At 49.8% G+C, this 14,458-nt stretch overlaps 1 protein-coding gene across 1 annotated transcript in view; it reads right to left on the reverse strand.

Moving 5' to 3' along the window:
• The window catches only part of PPID (peptidylprolyl isomerase D), a 149,440-nt gene that overhangs the window by 25,933 nt on the left and 109,049 nt on the right, over nt 1-14,458 (reverse strand). The window contains exons 8-9 of the mRNA XM_069631340.1: nt 3,944-4,030; nt 3,818-3,860 (exon numbers count right to left, since the gene is read on the reverse strand). Of these exons, the coding sequence (XP_069487441.1) occupies nt 3,818-3,860; nt 3,944-4,030 (130 nt within the window). The remainder of the gene's footprint in view (nt 1-3,817; nt 3,861-3,943; nt 4,031-14,458) is intronic.

Genomic DNA, 14,458 nt, shown 5'->3' on the forward strand with positions numbered 1-14,458 from the left:
ATGTTATATGCAATTTATTTGGAACCACTCTTGCAAGCAATGAGGGAAATCGGTGTGATACACAGCGTTCAATTTGGGGGGGATGGCCCAGAAAGTGGCAGCATTTGCAGACTATATGTTGCTCACCTTAACAAAACCAATCGAGTCCATCCAAGCCAGTAGAACCCTGTTGGAGGAGTTTGGGGAGGTCTCGGGCCTCAAGATTAATGTGGGTAAATCGGAACTCCTGACCTTGAAGGAAGAGGATCATGAATCTCTAAGAATAGCCACCCCCTTTCTATGGAGTCCGGGAGGGATTAGATACCTAGGGATAAAAATTACAGCAACTCTGAGGGCTGGTACGCCGCCAACTACCCCCCACTGCTGAAAGACATGGCAGCAGCAGACCCTATCACTTGTGGTGTCCCACAAGGCTCCGGTGTCACCCACCCTATACAATATCTGTACAAAGCCCCTCTTTGATAATCTGGATCGTCTGGGTGTCACCTACACAAACTACGCGGATGACACCCAGATACTCCTCACCATCTCTGGCAATTACAATACTGATGTAGCCAGGATCAATGAAATCTTCTCGGTCATTCAGGCATGGATGGCCACACATGGCCTCTGCCTGAATGACGAGAAGACTGAACTGCTCATTGTTGGTTCACCGAACAATTTACAAAAACTAAGTCCCAACTACTCCAACATCATAATTGATGGCAATACCATCCCGGTCGCCAAAAACGTGAAAACACTTCTATCTCGATGCCAATATTAACCTCACTAAGCAAGTCAACTTGACCGCTTCAGCCACTGCCTATACAGGAAAACTAATTAGACCCTGTAGACCATTTCTTTCCTCTAACAGTTGCCTCACGCTAGCTAGAGCTCTTATACAATCTAAGTTAGACTACTGCAACAGCCTCTACTTAGGGGCCAACCAAGCGATAATTAGTAAACTCCAAGTCCTTCAAAATAATGCGCTACGGGCAGCGCTAAACATTCCCAGGCGTGAGCACATCTCGGCCACTAGAACTACATGCAAATGGCTCATCACCCAACATAAAATCGATCTAAAAACCCTCTGCCTCACAAAGCTCTCAACCATCTAGCCCCCCCACATTACTAACAATTTCACCTTGAAATCTTCCATCAGAACCACGAGATCTTCGAATACCTTATGTCTCACAGTACCTAGATTTACCTCTAAAAGAGCCAGAGGCTCGAGCTTCACTGTCCTCGCCTTCCAACTCTGGAACGCCCTGCCACTGAATATTAAGTCATCCAAATCCTTCCAGTCATTCAGGAAACTTGCCATTGGGTGGCTTCTGTCAAAAAGTCAACCTTTAAGTTAGACTTAGCTATAAACTGTACTTACTGCACATGTCTCATTCATGTCATTATTGGTTGCTATCGCCTCCACTGTCTGTATATTCTGTATAGAACTGTTGTCAAGTATCACTGCTTATTACCATGTACTGTGTCTTGTAACTTGTACTAAGAGCCCTTTTACTCCCGGGTCCGAAGCGCTATAGAAATAAAATAAACAAAACCAAGCGTGACTTCCCCAAGTGGAGGAATCTCCGTGTCTCGTGGATGGGTCGTGTGGCTGCAGTTAAAATGATTACGCTCCCTCGCTGGTTTTATTTTTTTTCAAGCAATCCCCCCCCAGGCGATACCAACAAGTTTCTTCAGGGAATTAAGAGGGATAACCAATGAGTTCCTGTGGGAAGGGAAGAAAGCGAGATTAAGTAGACTGCTATTGATGGCGCCTCAACGTGAGGGAGGGTTGGCCCTACCAGATTTCCAACAATACTTTGAGGCTGCGCAGCTGCGGGTGATCAGAGAATGGCTCCAGGAAGGGGAAACTATGCAAAATAAACAATGGGTGAAAATGGACAGAGCAGTCGTTCACTATAGTCTGGCAGAGGTTTTGTGGCTCCCGAAGCAGCATGGGCCCAAGCATCTCTATGAGAGTACTATATCTAAGTTGGTGGCGGATAATTGGGACAAGCTGGTGAGGACCAAGGGAATCGCGTCCTTCCCTTCCCCCTTTACACCCATATTTAATAACGGGGACTTTACACCGGGGCTAGCACAAGGGGCATTTAAGCAATGGCAAGAAGGGGGTTGTAAAACGATGGGGGGACATGATTCAGGACGGAGAGGTTCTCTCCTTCGAGGATTGCAAGAGAATTCGGGGTAAGAGGGGGAGAGGTACGCACAGATACGGCACTGTGTTTTGAACCCCATCAACAAACATGCAGCGTCCAGGAACAGGACACAATTTGAAAAGTTCCTTTCGTCCAACGACGGGTCGAAGGGCCTAATATCAAATCTCTACAAAATTTTGGAGAGTGCACGACCCAGACAACACTGGCCATATATGCAGGGATGGGAACGGGTCTTGGGAAGGGAGATAGAGAAAGAGGAATGGGAGAAAGATCCCCAAGCTGGCAAGAGCCTCTCAACTACAAGAGGGGTGGTATAAGATACTGTATGGCTGGCAGTACACACCGGCCCGTCTCCAAAAGATATATCCAGAGACTTCGGGAGCCTGTTGGAGGGGGTGTGGATTGGAAGGCACGGCGGAGCACATCTGGTGGAGATGCCCCAAAATAGAACCCTTCTGGCAAGAGGAGCAAAAAGCGCAGGGACAAGCCTACAGTCCAGGGGGAAATAGCTCTCCAGAGCAAATCATACTTGGACTTAGGGGAGAAGCTGGGGAGGGGGGAACCCGGAAAAAAAGCTAGAGTGGTCCTCACGCTCGCAGCTCTGACAGTAATAGCGCAAAGGTGGAAAAGCACAAAAGTACCTAGGTTGCAAGACTGGCTAAGGAAAATTTGGGAAATAGTGGCGCTGGAGTGGGCAACTAATGCTACACATGAGATGCTCCAAACCTTTGCAAGTGAGTGGGGAGAAACTTTGGCCTTCCTAAGAGAGGACTTTCAAATTGGGTGGTGCCCCAGTGTTTAAGATTATTGGACTTGCAGTGAACCTCGATAGTTGAGCCATGAAAGGAATGGGTCGAGAACAATGCAGAATCTGCCTGGGGGAGGGTGTTAGGGGAGTGTTGGGGGGGAAGGGAGGGAGAATGAGTTCTTATGTTGTAAAACTGAATTTAATTTAAAAAAAAGTTTGGAAAAAAAAAATGTAAAACATCAAAGTATATGAAAGAGTGGGAAAAAAGGCTCACACTCTTTCCAGGCAAGAAAATCATGTCCTCAAAAATCCAGCAATGTTGCTATGGGTCTCTAAGGTGAAGGGAATTAGCACATTTACGAGAATTCTCCCTAACACAGACAACACCATTGCTCAGCACCCAAGTTTGAAATCACGTGTGAATTGCAATAATACCCTTTCAACCAGCTACTAAAGTCCACAGAATTGGCTATTGAGTTTAAAAAACAAAAAAAAGTGCATTCTGGAGGCTAGTACCAGCTGGTAATGGCCCTCTACCCAAGGCCCGAGTAAAGCAAAGTACAGCAGTGAGCGGAGAGTGGGGAAGAGGCTAAACAAGTACATCCTGAGAGACGTGGCAGCCTGTAGCATGAATACTGAATTAGATCAATAAACAAAGCCCATGTTCCGGAGCAGCTGATTGTCCAACATTACCTGGTAACTAAACTCATGAGCACTTCAGCAGCAAGTTAATGGGCAAAATAGGGCATGCTCATAGGCAGTAGTACCACTTGAATGTAGCCGTTAAAGATTCTATCACCTAATTTCTGTGCATTTCAGCATTTGGAAAATGAAGGCTAAAGCAATGTTTTAGAGTCATACAATGGGTCTAAACTGACAACTAGGAAACCATATAATGCAGTCAATTTACCTTTATCTTCAGGTGCAACTTCATGAGCTTTTTTAAGATCATCCTAAAACGAACCCAAATTCAAATTAGTACCAAAACAGTAAAAATTAAAAGGTAATTTTGAAAGAAAAGAAAACCAATACTCACCAATGCTTGGTCAAAGTCTTTCAGCCCCTGCCATCCCTGAGCTCTTCTGTAAAGTGCTTTAGTGTTAGACGGGTCTATTTCAAGTGCCTAAAAAGCAAAGAATATTTGTTTACTAAAAAAAAAAAAAACACAATGTGACGCCTGGTCACATTACTTTTTTTAAATGGCTAATCCTGATAAGATAAATGTACTCTGTGGTTTACAATCCATCAGCCTCCTCCAATGCCTCATCACATGCTACAAGCAGAGTGGTGCTGGTGTAGGAAGAATGTTGATTGCCATCCATATAAGTGGTAGAGATTTAAAAAGGGGAAATCAAAAATTACTTTGCTTAAAAGGTTTGCTGTAAAGATGGAGCATTAAAGAGCTCTGAGATATTAGGAACAGCTCAGACTGTTACTATGGTAAGTTTCACACAGTACTTACTAGACCTTCTATGTACTGGTTGTGTGATTTTATATTAGTGTATGTTTCAGTATACCAGTTGTTGGTATGCTTGCTTTTACCATTTGTGCACATGAAAGTTAAGCCATTTATTCATGCTCTTATTTTCCACTACGTTTAGAAAGAACATTCTTACATCATTTGAACACTCCTCTCTTTAACATAAATATGCCAATATGTTAAGTTACTGGCTAAGTCTCCTCTATGTTTTTATGTTTGATAACATTTTAGCTGAGACAAAGCCATTGTTTGAGCCTGGTAACATGTGATCCCAGCAAACACAAACCCGAACCCCAACAGCAAATCACTGCAGTCAGGCACTGTGGTGAGCTATTGTGGGACGGCAGCGGTGCCGTCGCAACCTCCAGCACAAGCCTGATGAGGGGGTGGGGTGTCACTATTCACAGGTGGTGGAAAGGTGATCAAACCATCACCTGCGCAGAGGGTAAGCCAAGATTCACGTAGGCGCACAATGGAACTACGGCTGGGAGGAAGCAGTAGGCGGCTGCAGATAGAGCCAGTGATTAGCACAGGTGGAGCAGAAAGGACCAGCATGCCCTTGTTGGGGAGAATTCTAATTTCTGTGCCAATTCCCTTCAACCTTCAAGACCCCTCCTCCCCCAGCTCTTTTGCCAGACTTTAGGATTTTAACCCTTGAGTGAGTGGGACCTTGCTCACTCACTCATGTATTTTGACCTGATTTGGATTATGTGTTTCCTTTGTTTTTACACACTTCATAGGCCTTTTGTACGGCGACATCCAGCACCTTCAGCGCAGTGTCACAGAGAAATCCTTTAGATTTCTCATAAGGTTTAAATACATTTTCCTGTGTGAAGTATTGTTCCCAAGAATAGTAAAGTGAAATTGACTTTACTTACCTTTTCTCTTTGTAGGTCCAGCTCACACCATTTTATGTGGAGTGCTGGGGATTACCTAGTAGCCCCTTATCTTACTACTCATGTAAAATTGTGTATGTTACCCTCACTACTTCAAATGGCTGGTGGCAGTGGTTTAATTTTCCTACCATTGTGCTTTTCTACCGCAGGCTGAACCCTCAGCTGCAGTATAGCACTTGCTGGTGACCATTTTGTCAAAATGGCTCAGTCTATTTTTTCACCATTTTCTGTTTGTGAGGCCTTTCTTGTGTTTTACTCTGCACACTGAGCCAGGTCTGAGCCCTTTGTTTGTTTCGCCTTTGGCGGGCCTCAGTCCTGAAACACGCCTCTGGATACAGTGTGTCTGGAAGAGCAGGAAGTGAGAGGTTCCCGAAACTCACCTCTCCTTTGTCTTTAGGAATTCCTGAATGCACCCAGTCCTGATGGGCTGCTGTCCTTGTAGGACATCCACCCTGCTGTTTGAGAGACAGCTAGGCTGTGCATGAATGGGAGAAACCTGCTTAAAAAGGCAAGGGTTTTGGTACTGAAGACCGTCGACCACTGGGAAGAACAACCCGATGAAGAAACAGTGAACGAAGCTGGCTGCATCCTCCTGGACTGTTGACTTGCCTGGTGAAGCCCTGCTGCTGAGCTGAAACTCAGAAGCTCCTGACAGGACGACTTCTTCCCTTGGGTTAGTGGGACCAACTAACCCCGAGACAAACTTTGCTGGAAGACCTTCTCTGACTGGCTGTACTTTGCTGCTGCTGGAACAGAGTGCCAGGGGTCGAGAAATCTGTAGCAGAGTGAAACATCTGTAAGCTGGGGACACCCCCGAAACAGGACGACCCAAGCTTGAGCCACCTCACCAGAGAGTTGAGCTCAAGGAGTGAAGGAAGCCCAACCGGTGTCCAAGATCCGCTGTTGAATCCGCAAAGTGCCGCTGATCTGAAGAACGCCCGTAGCTGCCGCTGACCTTTGAATTTCTGTACAGGAGTCCTCCAAACGTCCTCCCTCTCGTCCCCACGACTGAGGCCCAGGAATCCAGGATCTGCATTACTGCAGCCAGACAGAAGCAAGCTGGACCCTCTTCTTCTAGCCAAAGGTACTGTTCTGACTTGGGCTGCTTACCTCATTGTCGGTAGGTTGCTCTTCTCAGTTGAGACTTGCTGTAGCTGCTTTTCTAGAGTTTATTGTAGCTCTAACTTCCACAAGTATAACAGCTTGTGGCCCCACAGTGATTTTCTTCAACAAACTCGAACTTTGTGCAAGACATTTTGCTATCTAAGAAGTGTTTTAGCTCCAATTGACTTTGGATTAAGTCTGCAGGTAGCCCGGACAGCCATAGACTGATTCTTACTGTCCCTCATATATAATGCACTAGTTTCTAATATTGCTGGGAAAGGTTTTTATCTAGACTTCATTGGAAGATTTAAAAGTGCCCACATGTTCTGAGAACCCGTTTAACCCTTTTCCTTGCTTTAACCTTTCCTTTCTGCCAACCTCAGAATCTACCAAGTACAAAAGTGATATATAAATGCCAATACTATCCTAGTTAGTGAAGTCACCTCAGGGTGTAGGAAGTGTGTATGAAGCATCTCTAAAATAGTATCCATTTGCTTGACTTGATTCTGAAAAAGTATTTTGAAGTGTATTTATATTGTTGCACACTGCTCTTTCGTAAAGAATGCTCATTTAAAACTGACCGTTAAATAATTATTTTACTAGAAAACCTTGAGTGTAAGTGTTATTTGGATACTTGTATTTGTGAATTTCGATGCTACAGCTCACATTTACCCAAGTATGGCTGCTGCTCAGTCACACTACCAACTTGTGTAGTACAGACCTATACCAAAGACCAAGAGAACGAAACCACCATCCCGTGGCCAACGGAAATGGGAACCGCACCAACGCCATCTAAGAAATCTGGGAGTCCTGATAGACAACACCCTAATCTTAGAACCACAAATAAATGCAACAGTGAAGAAATGTTTTTTCCTCCTCCACACGGCAAGAAGAATCCTACCTTTCCCCTCCTTCACGCACAAAACACTCACTATCGTCGCAGTCATCGTGTCAAGAATCGATTATGCAAACAGCCTCTACCTCGGAATACCAGAATACCTCCTGAAGAAACTACAATGGATCCAAAATGCAGCAGCCAGACTACTCCTCAAACTATCCAGAAGAGACCAGATGACTCCTGCCCTAAAAACACTACACTGGCTCCCAGTAAAACATCGCATCACCTTCAAAACCATGTGCATAACGCACAGGGCAATCAGTGGACTAGGAGCAGAATTCCTACAAAAGAAAATAATCTACAAACCAACGAGGCCCCTCCGATCCAGCAACGAAATCCGCCTGGAACTAAAACCATACCTTAAGAAAAAACTTTGAGGCACCTCCTTCTACCACCTAGCTGCGAAAACATGGAACAACATCCAAAAAGAGATTAGAAACACTGAAATAACCAAAAATTCAGGAAATTACTAAAAACCCGGCTCTTCAACACCACAGACGCAAAGTGAAAAACCGAAACAGAGAAAAAGGATGACTAAACTGGAAAGGACACCGACAGCCCCAGAAACGACAGGGAAGCTCCCATGGCACCTGGACGGGTGACAAAGGATAGACTGGAACACAGGAGACGCCCATGGAGATGGAGACAACTACCTCAGCCAATCCCACCCAACATCTTCACCCGCCCCTTAGTTGCTACCAGGTACCACAGTATTGTGGAATTGTCGAGATATTGGCAAATCACCACACCAGCTGAGTTGTGTACACTGGCAGGTGCACTGGCCACAGGAGTAGGAAGGGAGGACAGGTGGGGTTGTGAGGGGAGGCTGATGGAGGTGGGGGCCAGATGTGAAAGGGACCTTGAATGCAAGATGGGCCCAGATCAGGACAGAGGCGCATCAGGGTAGACTACACAAGCCCAGCGCCTCAATTTAGGATAGAGATGCTAACTAACCAATTCCACTAACAATTTCCCCCTCTGCATACACCTCTCAAACTCCAAACAACCACAAACCGCACAAACTTCACTACATTGCAACAACAAAACAAAAAACACAGACTTGCACAACAGTACACGACGACTACCAGCCGTAAACACCCCAGGCCAGCCAACAGACCCACCGGGTTGAGGCCACCAACATTACCTCACTGCTCTCTTGCACTTTTCCTGTTTCCTCCCACTAACTCACCCTCCCTTCCTCTTTCAAGGCCACCAGGGGACCACTCCGGTGGTGATAATGTTAAAGGACATTTGTACCGCGCACTAACATACTTGTATTTGTGAATTTCGATGCTACAGCTCACATTTACCGCTCTTGAGATCAGTCTAGCTGCTGCTCAGTCACACTACCAACTTGTGTAGTACAGACCTATAACAATAGGTGGATTACCCAATACCAAGAGGACAAGGTTTGTGTAGTCTTCTTAGGGAGAATTCTCATAAATGTGCCAATTCCCTTCACCTTTGAGGACTTGATTTTATTACCTGGAAAGAGTATGAGCCTCCCACTCATGTATTTTGATGTGTGTTTTACATTTGTGTTCTTCAATTATGGAGTTTTAGATAACTCCATAGGCATCATCTTTTCATGCATCACAAAGCACCCTCAGCGCAGGGACACAGGGATGTCGTTTAGACTTCTCAAAGGTTTAAATACCTTCTCTGGGTAAACTATTTCCCAGAGAATGTAAAGTGAAATTGACTTTACTAGTCTTTCCAAATTCCTAAACCCAGCGCACCCTATCTTACAATGGAGTGCTGGAGGGGTTACCTAGTATCCCGTGTCTAGAAATGTAGCAGTCAAATGCTACCCTTTCCTCTCGAAATGGCTGGTGGCAGTGGTTTTACAAACTACCATGATTTTCCCGACCGCGAACACCGGTAGCGTCAAATCGCTGGAGCCATGGCGTCTGAGCCCCCTTTGTTTAAACAGGTCCTGGTCTTTTTTTTCACCATGTTTTGTGGAAAAGTCCTTCTAGAGTTTTGCTATGCGTGCCAAACCAGGTTTGGTTCCTTTGTTCATTCACCTTTGGCAGGCTTCAGGACTTAAGACCGCCTCTGGCGCCTGAGTGTCAGGGGTGGGCAGGAAGTGAAGGAGGTGCTTGAAACTCCCTTTGCTTAGTCTCCTAGGAGACCCAAATGCACTCTGGCGTGATTGGCTGGCTGGCTGACTGTCCGACAAGGACAGCCACCCTGCTGGGTGAGTGACAGCTAGGCTGGAACGAATGGGAGGAAACTGGATAAAAGGCGAGTCTCTTGGCTTGGAAGGCACAGGCGACCACTGGAACGAAAGAACCAAAGGCGAGCTTGAAGAGGACGGCTGCTGCAACTCCTGGACAGTTTATTTGCCTAGTGAAGCCCTGCTGCAGGTCCGAATTGCCAAGTTAATCTTGACAGAGAAGCTCCTTCAAGGAAGACGTCTTTCTAAAATTCAGGACATCCTGTCCTCACTCTACTCCTTTCACCCCCCCACCCCTCTACTCCCTGCTCTTCCACTGCCCCTTCCTCAGCCACCCCTCCTCCCTCCTTCTCGGCCTTTCCCCTTTTCCCTGCAGACAAGGTTTCTAGACAAGTCCGATCTATGAAAGTCTCGCCAAAACAGGTTCACCCCTGTTCCTCCAAAACTATCAAGGACCACATCGACTCCCTGGCTGATTTCTGCAACCACTCCTTCGCCACTGGAGTCTTCCCTTCCGACCCTGAAGCACTGCCTTGTGAACCCTCTTCTAAAGAAACCCTCAGCAGACCCCTCCTGCCCGGCCAACTATCGCCCAACAATCTCCATCACTCCCTTCCTGGGCAAGCTCCTGGAGAAACTGGCCATCTCCCAGCTCAATCTCCACACTGAATCCGTTGGTTGTCTTCAGACCATCAGTCTGGGTTCAGAGCTGCCAGAAACACGGAAACTGCTCTCCTGAACATCCGTGAAGACCTGCTCACCAATCTTGACTCTAATACCCTGTGTGTTCTCCTCTTGCTTGACCTCTCTTCTGCCTTTGACACTGTCAACCATGCCATCCTGCTCAACCGTCTCTGTGATAAACTGGGTATCACTGGTCAGGCTCTGGTGTGGCAGACTTCTTTCCTTTCCTCTCCTCTCCTCTCCTCTAGACCCTCCCAGGTCCAACTGGGGTCCTTCCTCTCCGACATCTTTGTTTCCATCTGTGGTGTCCCCCAGGGATCCAACCTCTCTCCCTGGCTGTTCAACCATTCTCCAGCATGGGGTCTGGCATGGATTCACATGCTCATGAATATTCCCCGTCGTCAGGCCGGGAATCCTCGGTATAGAAGAAAAAAAAAAATCTGTTTCGTTTCTGATTTGTCTTTCTTAGTAGTAACCAATCACTGGTCTCTGTGTCATACTGCCCCCAGCCAATGACTGCCCTCTCCCTAAGCCCCGCCTCTGGCAGCCATCCTCAGATTTTTACCGCACGTTCAAGTGTTGGGAGTCCTCGTGCTGTAGCTCTCGAGCTTTTGCTGCGTTTTCACGCTTTTTCAAAAGATCTCATTTTTCGGTTAAATAGAGCCTCAAGCTCCACCGTTTCTACATCCGATCAACAGGGATCCGTTTTGGAGTTTTCTACGCCCCTCAAGGGTGAAGATTTCGTCGAGTTACACTTTTGGAGGATTCCAGAAGTTCCGAGGCCTACCCCGGACATGGCCCAGGTGAAAGGAAGCTTGACGCCCGGGAAGCTGTTCAGGACCTGCCCTGGATGCCAGCTTCAGAATGTTTTCCAAGGAGGACGAGCATTCGTTATGCCTCTGTCTCCATGAGGACAAGACGCACACAGAGAAGGACTGCGTTTTGTGGGAACATGTCGGAGCGGACCATGAAGGATCGCCACCTCCGTCTCGGCAACTGGCTGGAAGGGAAGAGCCCGTCAGGCGAGAAGAAGAAAAAGAAGTCCGAGCGGTCTTCCAAGTCCTGCGAGGGCGCCCCGGCGACGGGGGCCCAACAAAAGGCCAAGCACCGCTAATGCGGGCACCGGGAGCGCCGAACGGTCGAGCTCCTTGGCTGCCAGGCAGGGCGCATCCTCCCCGGCGCCATCAACCACGAGCCAACGCTTTGGCTCGGGTACGAGGAAGTCAGAGATCCTGGCGAAGCTTCTGGAGAGGCCCCGGTCGATCTCGAAGATTCCGGCAGAGGGGGAGCGAGGCTCGGACCCTCCCCCCAAGGTGAAGGCCCCAGGCGTACAGAAACTGAAGAAGGACCTTAATTCACCCTGCTTATACCTCGATTGAGGATGTCGCAGCGGCCCTGGCTCAGCCTGTGGAGGCTACGCCAGTGGAGGCGACCTCAGGACCCAGAGTCTCCCTGCCACCGCAGAGGGAGTCGTCTTTCAGGCCCATTGAGAAGACCCCCACGAAGTCCTCGTTGGAAAAGGTGGGGGAGCGGCAGGTGGCCATCATGGATACGGACACGACCTCTGAAGAAGAGCTCATCGAAGTCGTGGAAGAGGCCCAGCCCATCGGGAGGGATCCCGATGAGGGCGACGACGAGAGCGACGGTGTTGCTGACGAGGTTCCTCAAGAGCCCTCGCGCCTGTCGTTTCCGGCGCCGCAGGACACTTCGGCGGCCATTTTGTCAGCGATTCAGTCCTTATGCTCGGAGAGAAGGACGAGGTTGCCCCTCCCCCCGACAGAGATACCCGAGCCAGACCCGACGGGGGAACTGGGGCCAGGACCTTCGTAAAGTCCACCGCATAAGAGGAGGACGCATCCCACGCCACCTCTCCCACCTCTGCGGCCTGCTCTGCCTTCCCCCCGGTCTACTACGCACGGGGATGATACGGACACGGCTACGACAGGTACAGATGACGGAGGCGACGACGGGACGTGTCCCCCGTCACCCCCTGCTCGGGCGTCCCCGCCCGACGAGATTGGATCCTTTCATGCCATGATTTCCAGGGCATCCAAGCTCTTCCAGCTCTGCCCAGACGAGAAGAAGGAAGGGTTCCTTTACCAACCGCGCAAGGCTAAAAGGAAGACGGTCCTCGCCGTACCACTTCTTGATGACATCTGGGATGAGGGGCTCGCCCTCCTCAAGAACCCTGCCACGGCGCCGGCAAAGAGGGACCGGTACGAGAAGAAGTGCCGGGTCTCCGACTGCCACCTTGTGCCTTCGGGCTCAAACTACCCCGGATTCGGTTGTCTCGGCGGCAGCAAAAAAGAAAGCTGGGGAGGCATCGGCCTCGACATCAACTTTCCTGCCGGACGGCGAGGGCAGGAAGCTGGACACGATGGGACGACGGATCATCTCATCCGCAGCGACGACTATCAAGGCGGCCAATGCCCTGGCTATCGTAGCCCGCTATGACAGGGAATTGTGGTTCAAAATCGCCCCTCTGTTTGACTTTCTTCCGGATGCCAAAAGGGCTGAGGCCCTTGAAATCCTACAGGAAGGTGAGATTGCTTCAGACCACGTCATCACGGTGGCAACGGACATCGCCGACACCGGTTTCCGTCAGTTGGGCAACGGCGTTTGCCTGAGACGACGAGGATGGCTCAAGGCGACGGATTTCCGCCAGGACGTACAAACCAAGGTTTTGGACATGCCCTTCAACGGGAACAACCTGTTTGGGAAGGCGGTTGATGAGTCCCTTCAGGCCATCAAGACAAACATGGAGACTGCCCAGGCACTGGGAGTGCTCCAACAATGATGGCCGTCCTTCCGGAGCTCCGGAGGCAGACAAGGTGCCTCCAAGGGATCCGGCAGTGGCTCCTCCGCGTACCGCCAAGCGGCAAGATCTCCGTCCCAGGAAGCCTACAGGGGACGCGGCAAGTCAGGCGGTGCCCGTCGTCGTCGACAGGGAGGTCAAGGAGGCAAGGCGGCCTCCAAACAAGATTGAACCGACTGGGGTCGGGCCCCCGCCGAAGCACCCCGGTGGGAGGCCGGCTGGCGAGATTCGTCAGCGTGTGGGAGTCCATCTCCACCGACCGTTGGGTGCTGGACGCCCTGGCCCAAGGGCACGCCCTCGAGTTTCAGAAGTGCCCTTGCGTTCCACCCGTGGCCAGGAAGGAAAATCGCGTCCCTCAACTACTGTTGGAAGTAAGGGCGATGCTCAAGAAGGGTGCCATCGAGCTCGTCCCAAAGAGGCTTCGGGGCTCCGGAGTTTACTCAAGGTACTTCCTCGTAAAAAAGAAGACAGGAGGATGGCACCCCATCCTGGACCTGCGACGACTGAACAAGTACATCAAGGCACAGAAGTTCCGGATGGTCACCCTCCAGCACGTGCTGGGACAGCTGGAGGAGGGCGATTTCCTGTTGTCATTGGACTTGGCGGATGCGTACTTCCACATCCCCATTCTAAAAAGACACCGAAAGTTCCTCAGGTTCGTGGTCCAAGGGCAGCACTACCAGTTCAAGGCCCTCCCGTTCGGATTGAAGTCGGCACCCAGGGTGTTCACCAAGTGCCTCGCACCGGTGGCGGCGCGGGTGCGCCTACAGGGGATCCACGTCTACCCCTACCTGGATGACTGGCTCATCCGAGCAAGGACAGGGGAGCTCGCCGTGGAGCACACTGCGAAGACCATCCAGCTGCTCACGGACCTGGGATTCTCCATCAACTTTCCAAAATCCCACCTGGTTCCGTCGCAAGTCGCCCCGTTTCTGGGAGCCAAGCTTGACACAGTGGCGCGGCTGGCCTCGCCGTCGGAGGAAAGGACCAGGACCATTCTGGGCAAGGTGCAGCGTCTGCTGGCCACGGACATGGCCAGGGTAAGATCAAGTCCCTCCTCGGGATGATGTCCTCCTGCATTTATCTGGTGCGCCTTTGCAGGCTTCGGATGTGCCCCTTACAAGAGTTCCTCGACGCCCACTGGGTCCAGTCGACGGGCAGCTTCGAGGACAGGATCCCTCTCAACGAGACGTTCCGTCAGGCGATCTGGTGGTGGGGTACCCGCTCTCATCTGTCGGCAGGCACGGACTTTCAGACCCCAGCTCACCAGGTGACAGTGACGACGGACGCCTCCCTGGAAGGTTGGGGAGCGCACTCTGGAGATCTTCACGCGAGAGGCCTTTGGCTCCCGGAGGAGAAGTCTCTCCACAACAACATCTGGGAGCTCCGCGCAGTGTTCTGGGCCCTCAGGTCTTTTCTTCCGTCCCCCAAGGGAAAGGTGGTGAGGATCTTCACCGACAACACCACCAAGATGTTCTACATTCAGAAGCAGGGT

This window comes from Ambystoma mexicanum, chromosome 6q (genome assembly GCF_040938575.1).
Source record: "Ambystoma mexicanum isolate Mex_15411 chromosome 6q, UKY_AmexF1_1, whole genome shotgun sequence".
Classification (NCBI taxonomy): domain Eukaryota; kingdom Metazoa; phylum Chordata; class Amphibia; order Caudata; family Ambystomatidae; genus Ambystoma; species Ambystoma mexicanum.